Source organism: Macaca fascicularis, chromosome 7 (assembly GCF_037993035.2).
Source record: "Macaca fascicularis isolate 582-1 chromosome 7, T2T-MFA8v1.1".
Lineage (NCBI taxonomy): Eukaryota > Metazoa > Chordata > Mammalia > Primates > Cercopithecidae > Macaca > Macaca fascicularis.
This window is the reverse complement of record NC_088381.1, coordinates 45,056,201-45,068,967: the sequence shown is the minus strand read 5'-3', so window position 1 is coordinate 45,068,967 and position 12,767 is coordinate 45,056,201. Positions and strand designations below refer to the sequence as shown.

Here is a 12,767-nt window from a genome sequence, read left to right as displayed (position 1 = left end):
CCCCATCCAATATTGGGAGGGGATATCAAAATAGAGCAAGAAGGAGACATAGGCCTGGCCCTGGGGAGCTCCCAGCAGGGGCAAGAAGGGAGGGTGGGGGCAGTGGGAGGCGTCCAGCCCTGGCATAGGCAACAAGTGGATGCATGGTCTGTAGAGAATTTAAAAACAGTAATAATATCTGTCATAAGTCAATCTGCTTTTTATTATCATCTTACGCCAGCACATCTAAACAACGTCAGTGGGAAAAGACTCCTCCCCAAAAGACAGACTGCTCCCACCCCCGCCCCCTTGGTACGCTACTGGCCCCCAATCGGACGGAGGAAACAGCCCCTGTCCTCTAAGAGCTCACGGACAGATGGAGAAGTCAGGGCAGAACAGCAGATACGAAGAGGAAGCTCAGGCCCTCCCACACCAGCCATCCCTAGAGGGTGGAAGGCAGCACAGTGGCACGGTCGCTCCGAAAAGCAGCTACACCCCTAGGCAAACAGGCTGGCGCAGGGATGAAATAACTGGCTTTTCTGACTCACGCCCACCCACTCAGGAGGCAGACATTGCTCACCCATGGCAGCGCTGATTCCTGCGAAGGCTCAGAATCCTTCCAACATGACACTCACTCCCAACCGACACAAGAGGGAACCTGTTTTTTGTGGCCCGGGGGAGGCCGGCACATGCCGTCTCCCTCTTTCATTCATCTGTCATTCCAGCCAGCACTGACTGAGCTCACGACAGCCCTGTCCTCTGTCTCTGCAGGAGGAGCAGCCTGAGCCACTACGAGGTCAAGCCCAATAGCTCGCTGGAGAGATACGATGGTATCGGGCCTCCCTTCAGCTGCATCTTCAGGGTGAGGCTGGAGGGGAGCCGGGTGGAGGGGGAACGATGGGATCTGAGCACCCCCATCCCGGAGGGGAGGAATGTGGAATCATCACTAGTGCCCAGAGTCCGGTCTCAACCCTGCCACCCACCCACTGTGCGACTTTAGGCACGTCACTGCCCCTCTGGGCCTCTCAGTCTTCTGAAAAACAACTGGACTGCAGTGGGAGACATATGGGTGAAGATAGGGTGTGGTTACCTAAAATTCTTTAAAACAATTTTTAAACAGTTGTTTAAACACACTAGGGTTTACTCTCTCCCATAAAAGAAGTCCAGAGTTGGCAGCTTCACAGAGTCATCCAGGAGTGGGTCTCCTATTCCACCATCCTCGGCGTGAACTTGCCAGCCTCCAGTTTGCCTCATAGTACAAGATGGCTGCAGCTCCAGCCATCACGTTCTCATTCCAGGCAGCAGGAAGGAGGAAGGGGAGAAGAGCATGCTCCCTCTTTATTAAGGGACCTCCCTGGCAGTTCCTCACTCTTCCAGTGACCTCTCTTTATCCAGAACGTTGTGATTCAGCTGTAAGGGAGGCTGAGAAATGTGGCTTTTAGTCTCAGTTCTGTCACTAAGGAAAAAGGGAGAATGAGAGTTAGGAGGCAACTCAGCAGCCTCTGCTACAGTGGGCCCTGATAGCTCCCTCAACCCTGAACTGCTGTAAGTTTATCAACGTCTCCTAGGCTGCGTGAAAGCTGAGGACAGGCTGACAGCTGGATATTGGACTTCAGACACACTGAGCCCTGCATGCCTTGTTCAAGAGAGGCCCAGTAAGCTGCTCAGGGCCACACAGCTCATAGGTAGTGGGGGCCCAGGATTAGATTCCTGGTCTTTCTGATTCCAAACTCCTGCTTAGAATCACTGTTGCCCTGGCACTAAATGTGACACTGCTAGAATGTGAACAATCACACACTCGCTATTTAGTAATACATCCTTTGTTAATTAATGATTCCATCTCATAATGCATTCATTGCTGTCACCGTCTTCACCCCTGGCCTCTACAAAATCCCCACCACAGCCAAAAAGAGTTGAAAATGCAGGTGGACTGGGTGCAGTGGCTCAAGCCTGTAATCCCAGCACTTTGGGAGGCTGGGGCGGGCAGATCACGAGGTCAGGAGATGGAGACCATCCTGGCTAACACCATGAAATCCCGTCTCTACTGAAACTACAAAAAAAAAAAATTAGCCGAGTGAGGTGGCAGGCGCCTGTAGTCCCAGCTACTCGGGAGGCTGAGGTGGGAGAATGGTGTGAACCCGGGAGGCGGAGCTTGCAGTGAGCCGAGATCACGCCACTGCACTCCAGCCTGGGTGATAGAGCGAGACTCCGTCTCATAAAAAAAAAGAAAAGAAAATGGAGGTGGCCCCTGCTCTCCAGCCTCTGGATCCCCACTGGCTTGTCTTCAGCTTCCAGCCACCCCTCCCCTCTCAGGCTTTCTTGCACTTGTCTGTGCAGTCCCCGGCCACAATTTGACAGAGCGTAGGAGCTTCCACAGCGAAAACACCAGGGGCCTTGAGTGGGCCTTTTTCCCAGGCCTGGTGTGGGAATTGCCACCCCCAGGGGCTCGTTGGCCCCTGTGGACCTTGTTTTCCGCCCCCCTCAACTGACTGTACTGACACCCCCCACCATCTCTGGCCACAGATCCAGAACCTGGGCTTGTTCCCCATCCACGGGGTGATGATGAAGATCACCGTTCCCATCGCCACCAGGGGCGGCAACCGCCTGCTGAAGCTGAGGGACTTCCTCACCCACCAGGTACCGATGCCCTTGGGCGCCGGCTCAGGGGAGGGGACCAGAAGGAGACAGACATTCCCCCTACGTGTGTCCCCAGGTTCCCAGACCCCAGCTCCCTTCTCCAGGGCCAGGGCTAGAGGAGGAGAAAAGAAACATCTCTGGGAACGTGCGTCTGCCAGAGCTGGTTGTGAGGCTGTGTGTGTGTGTGTCCGTGTCCTTTATGTAGGCGAATACGTCCTGTAACATCTGGGGGAACAGCACTGAGTACCGGCCCACCCCAATGGAGGAAGACTTGAGTCGTGCTCCGCAGCTGGTGAGTGCCCCCCATGCAGAGAGCCACAGTGGCTGGGGTTAGAGGCGTGCGGCCAGCGCTCCGGGGCCATTTCCCTCCTGATCCAACAGCTTGTCAATAAGAGCTTACTGAGCACCTAGATGTACCCAGCCCCAAACCAAGAAAAAACTGAAGGAGGAAAAGACTTCTTGGCCTGTGTGAGTCCCCCATCTCACAGGGAGTGGGACAGACCCACAGAGTGAGTGTCTGAGAAGCCAAGGTCACAGCCTGCGGTGTGCCAGGCAAACGAGCAGAAAGGGGTGGGGACAGTGGACTTGTACCTGGGCCAAGCGGGTCCGTAGGATACAGAGAAGCAGAGAGAAGCGGAACACCGGAACACACACGTGGCTTGTACTGGAGACATTTGGCCGCATCAGCTGGGGCCTCCTGCCCTAGAGATGGAATGCAGGTCAGCTTCAATTTCCACAGCCCTCCCGAAACACCTGCTTATTTCCATTTGCTTTCTCAGGGTTGCCTCTGCCTCCAGATACCAGTTTCTCACCCTGCTTCCACTGTTCTTTACCCAGACAACAATCTTCGCTGTTTTAATTTTACTTCCCCCAGACAAGTGCCCCCCACAAAACACTTATTGAGGGTAGCGTGCTTTGCCAAAGATTTGGGCTGCATTGGGGTTGAGGTGGGCAGCGAGGCAGCAACACTAGCAACTTTCACCTAATAAATTCTGTTTGAAGATTGGGTTTCCCATCAACGTTAGCTTCTCCACTTAATCTTTATATTGTAAATGATCTTGTGGTATTACTCTAGCTAAGACCTCCAGTGCAATGGTAAATAGATATGATGATGACAGAATCATCAGGATTACCTTAATCATGATGACTTAAAGGAATTTATTTTTATTTTGATTGTTAAATATGATCATTGCTATAGGCTTCACACATGAGAGGATTTCAAAATCATTAGGCATCCACCTTCCAGTCCTGATTTGGTTCCTTCTAACTTATTTTGGTTTGCTAAATCTTAAAAAAAATATATTTAAAGGACACCCATTTTTCCTCAGCTAATAATGTTAAAAAACACTGCAGTAAGCCATGCACAGTGGCTCGTGCCTATTGTCCAAGCACTTTGGGAGGCCAAGGCAGGCGGATCATGAGGTCGGGAGCTCGAGACCAGCCTGGCCCGCATAGTGAAACCCCATCTCTACTAAACGTACAAAAACTAGCCAGGTGTGGTGGTGTGCATCTGTAGTTCCAGCTACTCGGAAGGCTGAGGCAAGAGAATCGCTTGAACCCGGGTGGCAGAAGTTGCAGTGAGCCGAGATCATGCCACTCTACTCTAGCCTGGGCAACAGAGCAAGACTCTGTCTCAAAAAAAAAAAAAAAAAAAAAAAAGGACTGCATTGACATGGTTAAATTCCCAGGACGCTTAGTTATTTAAGAATGGACTGAATGGTTGGTATCATGGCTTACAAAAGTGTTTTGAACTTGATGGAGCTTATGTTGAGAAGTAAAATTTAATTTTTAATTTTTATCTTTTAATTCCATTTTTCCACAAACTTTTTGAAATTCCTTTGAGAGGAGCGAGCAGGAGCATTGTCGTGGTGGAGAAGGACTCTCTGGCGACATTTTCCCAGCCATTTTTCTGCTAAAGCTTTGGCTAACTTTCTCACAACACTGTCGTAATAACCAGATGTTCTCTTTCTTTGGCCCTCCAGAAAGTCAACAAGCAAAATGTTCTGAGCATTCCGAAAAACCGTTGCCATGACCTTTGCTCTTGACTGATCTGCGTTTGCTTTGACTGGACCACATCCACCTCTTGGTAGCCACTGCTTTTTTTGTGCTTTGTCTTCAGGATGGTACTGGCAAAGCCACCTTTTATCTGTTATAATTATTTGAAGAAATGCTTCAGGATCTTGATGCCACTTGTTTAAAATTTCCATTGAACGTTCTGCTCCTTTCTGGAGCTGATCTGGGGGCAGCAGATTGGGCACCCGTCAAGTGGAAATTTGGCTCAACTTTAATTTTTCAGTCAGAATGATGTCAACTAAGCCAACTGAGATGTCTATAGTGTTAGCTAATGGTTCTGCTGTTAATTGTCAGGCTTCTTCAATGAGGGCCTGGACGAGATTATTTTTTTCCTCACAAATTGATATGAATGATCTGCTGCAAGCTCCATCTTCAGTGTCAATGTCCTCTAACCCCTCCTTTTTTTTTTTTTTTTTTTTTTTTGAGACTGAGTCTTGCTCGGTCACCCAGCTGGAGTGCAATGGTGTGATCTCGGTTCACTGCCACCTCCGTCTCCCCGGTTCAAGTGATTCTCCTGCCTCAGCCTCCCAAGTAGTTGGGATTACAGGCACATGCCACCACGCCTGGCTAACTGTTTGTATTTTTTTTAATAGAGACGGGGTTTTACTGTGTTAGCCAGGATGGTCTCAGTCTCCTGACCTTGTGATCTGCCTGCTTCAGCCTCCCAAAGTGCTTGGATTACAGGCGTGAGCCACCACACCTGGCCCTCTAATCCCTTCTTAAAACAAGTTATCCATTTGCAAACTGCTGATTTCTTTGTGATATCATCCCCATCAACTTTTTATAATCCATCAATGATTTCACTGTTCTTCCACTCAAGTTTCGCCATAAATTTGATGTTTGTTTTTGCTTCAATTTTAGCAGAATTCATGTTGCTCTGATAGGGGTTGTTTTCAAACTGATGTCCTTCTTAGTGCCTCAAACTAGATCGTGTTCACATAGGTTACAACAAGTTAATACGAGTTTATTTTGGTGCAAAAAAAGTTTTGGAATCCATGCACAGTTTTTCCGTAATACACATTTTCCATGAACTTTATGAAGACCCCTTTTATCTGATTCAGGAAGTTCCCTGGGAGTTTTTATCATGAACAGAAGTTGGACTTCCTAAAATACTTTTTCTGCATCTGTTGCAGCGATCATAGAATTTTTTATCTTAATGTGTTTATATGGTGATGGGAAACATTTATAGATTCCCTAATGTTGAACCAAAGTTCTGTCCCTGGAATATACCCAGGCCTGTCACAATGCACAGCTTCAACTGGAGCATCAGATATACCGTCCTTCATTTGTCCTTCAGTCATCCCCTGGCAGGCACAGTGCACATGTCCCCCACTCGCAAATTTCTCCTTGTCCCCTGTCCTCTTCGCCTGCCCCCAGGAGCAGAGCCCCAGTCATTCAAGCAGTGTTGCCGCCCCCTGCTCCCCTAGCCCAGCAGCTCAGCCCTGAGACCCATCTTCTCTTTCAGAATCACAGCAACTCTGATGTCGTTTCCATCAATTGCAATATACGGCTGGCCCCCAACCAGGAAATCAATTTCCATCTACTGGGGAACCTGTGGTTGAGGTCCCTAAAAGCAGTAAGTAGAGCCCCTGGGCTGCGCTGGAAGGAAGAAGGGAAAGGGGGTGGCTGTTGGGATGTCTTCCATCTGGGGATGCCTGGGGAGGGGACGGGAAGAAAAGCTTCCAAGCCAGCTTCTGACGAGCCCTCTGATTGCACAGCTCAAGTACAAATCCATGAAAATCATGGTCAACGCAGCCTTGCAGAGGCAGTTCCACAGCCCCTTCATCTTCCGTGAGGAGGATCCCAGCCGCCAGGTGAGCCCCTGGGAGCCCTGCAGAACTGGGCTTAGGCCAGACAGCTTGGGAAAGGGTTGGCCGCACCCTTCTAGAGTTTTCCTACAACCCCTGGCTGCATGTCCCAGCAGCAGAGAATCAGGCAGACCTGAGGGCTGTTAGGGCGGCCGCTGAGGAGAGGGGAAAAAGCAAGACAAATGGGCCTCAGGGGCAACACTAGGGAAGGTCCAGAGGTCTAGTGTGAACTGAATTTGTGAAAACCAAGGGATGGGAGATGCCTCGGTATTGGCCTCTTTATTAGTTGGGTAAAAGCAGGTTGTTACAGATCATACTGGCTTCATTCGGGGTCCAGGAAAGGAGTGAGACTCTGTGTGAGACCCAACGAGAAGTGAGGTCTTAAAGAAAAGCCCATTCCTGGAAGAAGTAGCAAAGGAAGAAAAAAGAAAAGAAATACATTTGTGAAAGCAAGCAAGCAAAGCCCAGTCCTGTGGAAATAGACAGGGCAGCCGGGCGTGGGACGCTGCTGCCCTCCACTGGCCACACCCCAGAAATGCCAGCCTGGGCTCCAGGCGAGTGTTCCTGTTACAGAGGCGGAGTAAGCTCCCATCCCGACCCCAGGGAGATGCTGGAGAGCAAAGAGGCGGGGTCAGGAAGCATCCCTTATAAAACAATCCAACAAAAACCAATCACAATAGGGCAGAGGGATGCCAGGCAGAGGGGTATCAGGATCCACCTAAGGAGCTGTGTTGTGTGTTCATTCGTTTGGCATTTGTTGGGTGTCTCTCCTACGACTCCTTCGGCCCCAAAAGGGGAAACGGGGATAAATTAGGCAGGCAGGGGAACAGGGACAATAAACGGGTGAGTGAAGTCTGGGGGTGAGCGCAGTCTGGGGGTGAGCACAGGCCTGGGGGAGCGGTTCAGAGCGAGAGACGTCCCTGGAAAGCTTTCTGGAGACTGTTTGAACCGAATCTTGAAAGATGCTGGAATGTTCCCAGCATCCAAGAGAGGGAGGTGTGGTACAGGCACCCACACACACACATATACCCTGCACATACAGAGATTGAGAGAGACAGAGAGAGAAAGAGAGAACCCTTCTTCTCACATTGATGCTTGTCTTTTAGGTGACTTTTCCTTCTTCCACCCCCACTCAACCCCCCCAAAAATTCCTCTTATACTCTGTAGATGCCTCACTTCTCTTTTAGAAATCCAGCAACCCTGAAATTAAGCCCCTGTATGCTGGGCTCTGTGCTAGGTGCCAGCGCTGGGGAGGCATAGCCAGGTACCCGCCTTGAGGGACAGAAAGAGCACACATAAGGGCCCTGCCATTTGCTGGCCCCCAGCTGTGTGCCGAACACAGTGACAGACCTCACAACACTGTGAGGCACTGTCGCCACCCCCATCTCTCAGTTATGCACACCGAGGCGTGTGAGATGAGGCAGGAGGGACAGTGACTCGCCTCAAGTTGAACAGCGAGTCAGTGGCCAAAGCAGGGCCCTGTCTGCTGTTGCGGGTGGTCCGTTCACTCCACATGTTAGCTGAGCTCCTGCTGCATTCCCGGCACAGTTCCAGGTTCTGAGGATAGAGCAGGGACAAAACAACGCCCCCGCTCTCCTACAGCTGACATTCTAGGCGGGCAATAAACATAAATATAAACATTGTCAACTGGTGATAAGGGCCACCCAGAAAAAGGCACACATCTAAGGGTGGAGTGCCAGGGGGCGCTGTTTTATACAGGGGAGGTGGGAAAAGCCTTTCCAAAAAAGTGACATCAGACAGAGACCATGAGGAGGACAGAAATGTCTTGCGGCTGTGTGAGGAAAACCCTTGCAGGCAGAGGGAATAGCAGTGCCTGCAGCAGGCACGCCATGGCATGCACGTTGGAGGCCAGGTGGCCGGAGTCTAGAGTAGAGTGAGAGGGAGCAGGAGGTGAGGTCAGCAAGACAGGTGGGACCAGAGAGGAGAGGGCCTTGCAGGCCAGGGCCAGGACTGCACTTTTTACTCCGAGCGAGCTTGAGCAGAGCAGAGCATGGGCCTGCCTTCCTGGTTAGAAGGATCCCTCTAGCTGCTGTGCTGAGAACAGACTGCAGAGGGGAGGCAGTCGGGCAGCGCTGTAGTCTCCAGAGGAGATGTGAGGGCGCTCAGGTCCAGGAGGTGGGAGGAGTGGCCACATTCCAGGTGTTTCCAAGATAGAGTGGACACACTTTGTTGCTGGGCTCCGTGTGGGTGAGAGTTAGGGTCAGTGATGGATATGTGGCTTCTGGCCTAAGCAGTGTGGAGGGATAGTGCTGCCATTTGCTTAGGTGAGAAAGAACTGGAAGGAGCAGGCTTGAGGGGCTGGGGTGTTAAGAGCTTGGTTAGGGGCCTGTTACAGTTGCCAGGCAGGCCAGGAGACGGTCGGTAGGAGCCTGGAATTCAGTGGAGAATCCAGGCGGAAGACAGAAATGTGAGAGCAGTCGGCATGTAGACGGTGATAGCCACAGGACTGAGGGAGCTGGCCTGGACTTGCTTTCTGACCTTCCCAGCCCTGGCCACTTTTGCCTTTGGGACGCCTTTCTCCACGGGAAAAAAATATTTAAAATTATGGTTTATAACTGTGTTGGCGGCCGGGCGCGGTGGCTCACGCCTGTAATCCCTGCACTTTGGGAGGCCGAGGCGGGCGGATCACGAGGTCAGTAGATCGAGACCATCCTGGCTAACACGGTGAAACCCCGTCTCTACTAAAATACAAAAAATTAGCCGGGCGCGGTGGCGGGCGCCTGTAGTCCCAGCTACTCCGGAGGCTGAGGCAGGAGAATGGCGCGAACCCGGGAGGCGGAGCTTGCAGTGAGCCGAGATGGTGCCACTGCACTCCAGCCTGGGCAACAGAGTGAAGACTCCGCCTCAAAAAAAAAAAAAAAAAAAAAATAACTGTGTTGGCACAAAGACAAAAAAATGTTATCCAAGCTGGATTTTATTCCATTTTTTCCTCTAATTTAAAAAGAAATGTAAACATTTTCATGGGCTCCTAAAAGTGTTATGGGCCTTGGCACCATGCCTACCGTGACTTGTGGGAAAGTCAGCCCTGAGTTCACCCAGGAAGTGATTCTAGAAAAAGAAGAGGTGCAAGGACTGAACCGCGGGACACACTGACCTTTAGAAGTGCGGGAGGCGATGTGGAGGCAGCAAAGGGAGAAGGAGTAGCCCATGTGGTGGGAGGAGGATCCAGGGAGTGGTGGGGCCTGAGGCCAAAGGCAGCAAGTGTCTCAAGGAGGCGGGATCACCTGGGCCACTGAACCCAGTGTCGGCTGTTCAGGTGCTGGTCGTCCTGAGGCCTCGGCTGGCCTGTCCATCCATCCCTCTGGCATCCTCCTGAAGAAGAGGATGCAGCTCTCCCACCAGGTGCCAGCTGTCTCCACCCTCCTGCCCCTCCCATGCTGCCACCCCAGCCCCAGAACAGTAATGCTGTTGGCCTGGCCCCCATCCCTTTGCAGATCGTGTTTGAGATCTCCAAGCAAGAGGACTGGCAGGTCCCCATCTGGATCATTGTGGGCAGCACCCTGGGGGGCCTCCTGCTGCTGGCCCTGCTGGTCCTGGCACTGTGGAAGGTGAGGGCCCCCACAGGGGAGGGAAGGAGCAGCATCCTGGCTGGTGGGCTCAGGCTCCAGCCCCTGGAGCTTCATGGCCACTGCCATGTTCTCCTCTCCAAGGGAGCTGGCACCCCACCCCCTCACCACAGCAGACACATTGGTTAGGGCCAACACAGGGCACTCAGACTACGGCTCTGACCTATCTGTGGGTACCTTTAAGAACCTGATGAGAACTAAGGTTCCTATTAATAGAGAAAGAAAAAAAAAAGCAAGTACAAACAACTGCACAAAATTTCTCCAACAATGTCAAGCTGTTAACAAACCTCCCAAAGTCCGTCTCTGTCTCTGAAGCTCTGGTTACAAACCCCTTGTCTCAGCCTCCTCCTGCTACAGATGAAGGAGGCCCAGAGAGGGATGTTGGCTGGGGCTGGTCACACAGCAAGGTGTGGGAGCCAGCATGACTTCTTGTATGCCGCCCATGGTCTCATCCACTGTGTTCCAGTCCACAGAGGCAGCTGTGGAGGAGGGGGTGCTCAGAAGGAGCTGGGGTACTCAAGGAAGCCCTGAGGGAGGAATCTCGAGGAAGGGTAGTGGAGGGAAGGCAGGGGTAGGCCTTGTCCACCCTGTCCTCCTCTGAGACGTCTCCCTTTGCTTCCTCACAGCTCGGCTTCTTTAAAAGTGCCAGGCGCAGGAGGGAGCCTGGTCTGGACCCCACCCCCAAAGTGCTGGAGTGAGGCTCCAGAGGACACTTTGAGTTGATGGGGGCCAGGACACCTGTCCAGGCAGTGTTCAGACCCAGGCCTGTGGCCCCACCGAGCTGGAGTGGAGAGGAAGCCAGCTGGCTTTGCACTTGACCTCATCTCCTGAGCAATGGCGCCTGCTCCCTCCAGAATGGAACTCAAGCTGGTTTTCAGTGGAACTGCCCTGCTGGGAGGCTGGGACACCTTCAACACAGACCCCTAGGGATTTAAAGGGACACACACCCCCACACACACACCCAGACCCACGCCAAGGCCTCCCTCAGGCTCTCTGGAGGGCATTTGCTGCCCCAGCTACTAAGGTGCTAGGAATTCGTAATTATCCCCATCCTTCAAAGAAACCCAGGGAGGAAGACTGTAAATACGAACCCAATCTGCACACTCCAGGCCTCTAGTTCCAGAAGGACCCAAGACAGAACAGATCTGAAGTCTGCCCTTTTCTCTCACCCTTCCCACCCCTCCATTGGCTCCCAAGTCATACCCACTCCCTTCCCCATAGATAGGCCCCTGGGGCTCCCGAAGAATGAACCCAAGCCCAAGGGCTTGATGGCGACAGCTGCGAGCCAGGGATGAAGAAAGACTCTGAGATGCGGAGACTGATGGCCAGACAAGTGGGACCAGGATACTGGACGCTGCCCGGAGATGAGAGGCAGCCGGGCTCTGCACCCACGTGCATTCATGTTGACCGCAACTCACACATTCCCCCACCAATTGTGGCCCCTTGCTCTCAGCTGCCAACCCTCCCAGGCCACTTTTGTTCCCAGGTACCTCATGGGAAGCATGTGGATGACACAATCCCTGGGGCTGTGCATTCCCACACGTCTTCTTGCTGCAGGCTGCCCCTAGACATGGACGCACTGGCCCGGCTGCAGCTGGGCAGCAGGTGTAGGGGTGGGGAGCCCCCCCTCCCTGTATCAGCCCCTCCCTACACATACACACTGCCTCCCATCCTTCCCTTATGCCAACCAGTGCACAGGGAAGGGCTTGGTCAGCGCTGTTGAGGGGTGCCCTCTGGAATGCACTGAATAAAGCGCGTGCAAGGACTCCTGGAGCCTGTGCAGCCTCGGTGGCAAATATCTCATCCGCCAGCCCCCAGGACAAGTGGTATGACCAGTGATAATGCCCCAAGGACAAGGGGCGTGCCTGCTGCCCAGCGGAGTAATTTATGCCTCAACCTTGTTTTGAGGTAGAAATGAAAGGGGGACACATCAAAGGCATCTGTCCCCCTGTGCACAGTACGACCTTTACTGTCGTAAATATTTTTGAAAAATTAAAAATACAGTGTTTAAAAACAACCAAGCACTGACATCCCATTCTGTGGGCAGAGCACCTCACAGTGAGCCACACTCCGCTTTGAAGGAGAGGAAGTAGCTGAGGGGGTTCCTTGCTTCCTCCCCGCTACATGTCGGAAGGGACTCATCTGCTATTTGCTGCCCACAACATGCCCTCCAAGTGGCTGCCTGGCTTCTGTGTGGCGTCTCCAGGGGTGGAGTGCTCTCTCTCCCAAGATCGCCCTTCCATCTATGGCCAGTGTGGATGGTTAGGACCCAAATGTTTCACTGTAGCTTCTGCCCTTGGTTCCAGCTCTTCCCTCTCATGCCTCCCAGACTTCTCCAGGCCAGTTTCATTGTTAACCCTCTTACACTCTGACTTCAACCAAGGCGTCTCCATTCTGTTCTTGTGCCATTCATGTCTTGGAATCCCAATAAGTAGAACCGTGGAAATAATTTGATCTTGTTTTTGCATAAATGAGGACACTGAGAACCAGAGAGAGCCCTAGGCTCCCACAGCAAAACCAAAACTAAACCTAGGACTGCTGTCTCCCAAGCCAGATTCTGTCATCCGAGCGCAGCCTCAGAAGGGCTTGATGTGCAGCAAAAGGTGAAAATGGTGAAACTAAAATTTGAGTATCAAAACCCATTGCCTTCTAATAGAATCAGAAGGAAATGTTGCTAAATCAT

The 12,767-nt window shown here is 52.1% G+C and overlaps 1 protein-coding gene across 2 annotated transcripts in view; it reads left to right on the top strand.

Moving 5' to 3' along the window:
* Window positions 1-11,857, top strand: part of ITGA11 (integrin subunit alpha 11) — a 133,171-nt gene extending 121,314 nt beyond the window's left edge. Inside the window, exons 24-30 of one of the 2 annotated variants that reach the window (XM_005559903.5) lie at window positions 751-841; window positions 2,503-2,616; window positions 2,822-2,908; window positions 6,155-6,265; window positions 6,408-6,503; window positions 9,953-10,066; window positions 10,711-11,857. In XM_005559903.5, the coding sequence (XP_005559960.4) occupies window positions 751-841; window positions 2,503-2,616; window positions 2,822-2,908; window positions 6,155-6,265; window positions 6,408-6,503; window positions 9,953-10,066; window positions 10,711-10,782 (685 nt within the window). In that variant the 3' untranslated portion in view covers window positions 10,783-11,857. Of the gene's footprint in view, window positions 1-750; window positions 842-2,502; window positions 2,617-2,821; window positions 2,909-6,154; window positions 6,266-6,407; window positions 6,504-9,952; window positions 10,067-10,710 lie in introns of those variants that run through there. The other variant, XR_012415093.1, reaches the window with a different exon arrangement.
* The last annotated feature ends 910 nt before the right edge of the window (window positions 11,858-12,767 follow it).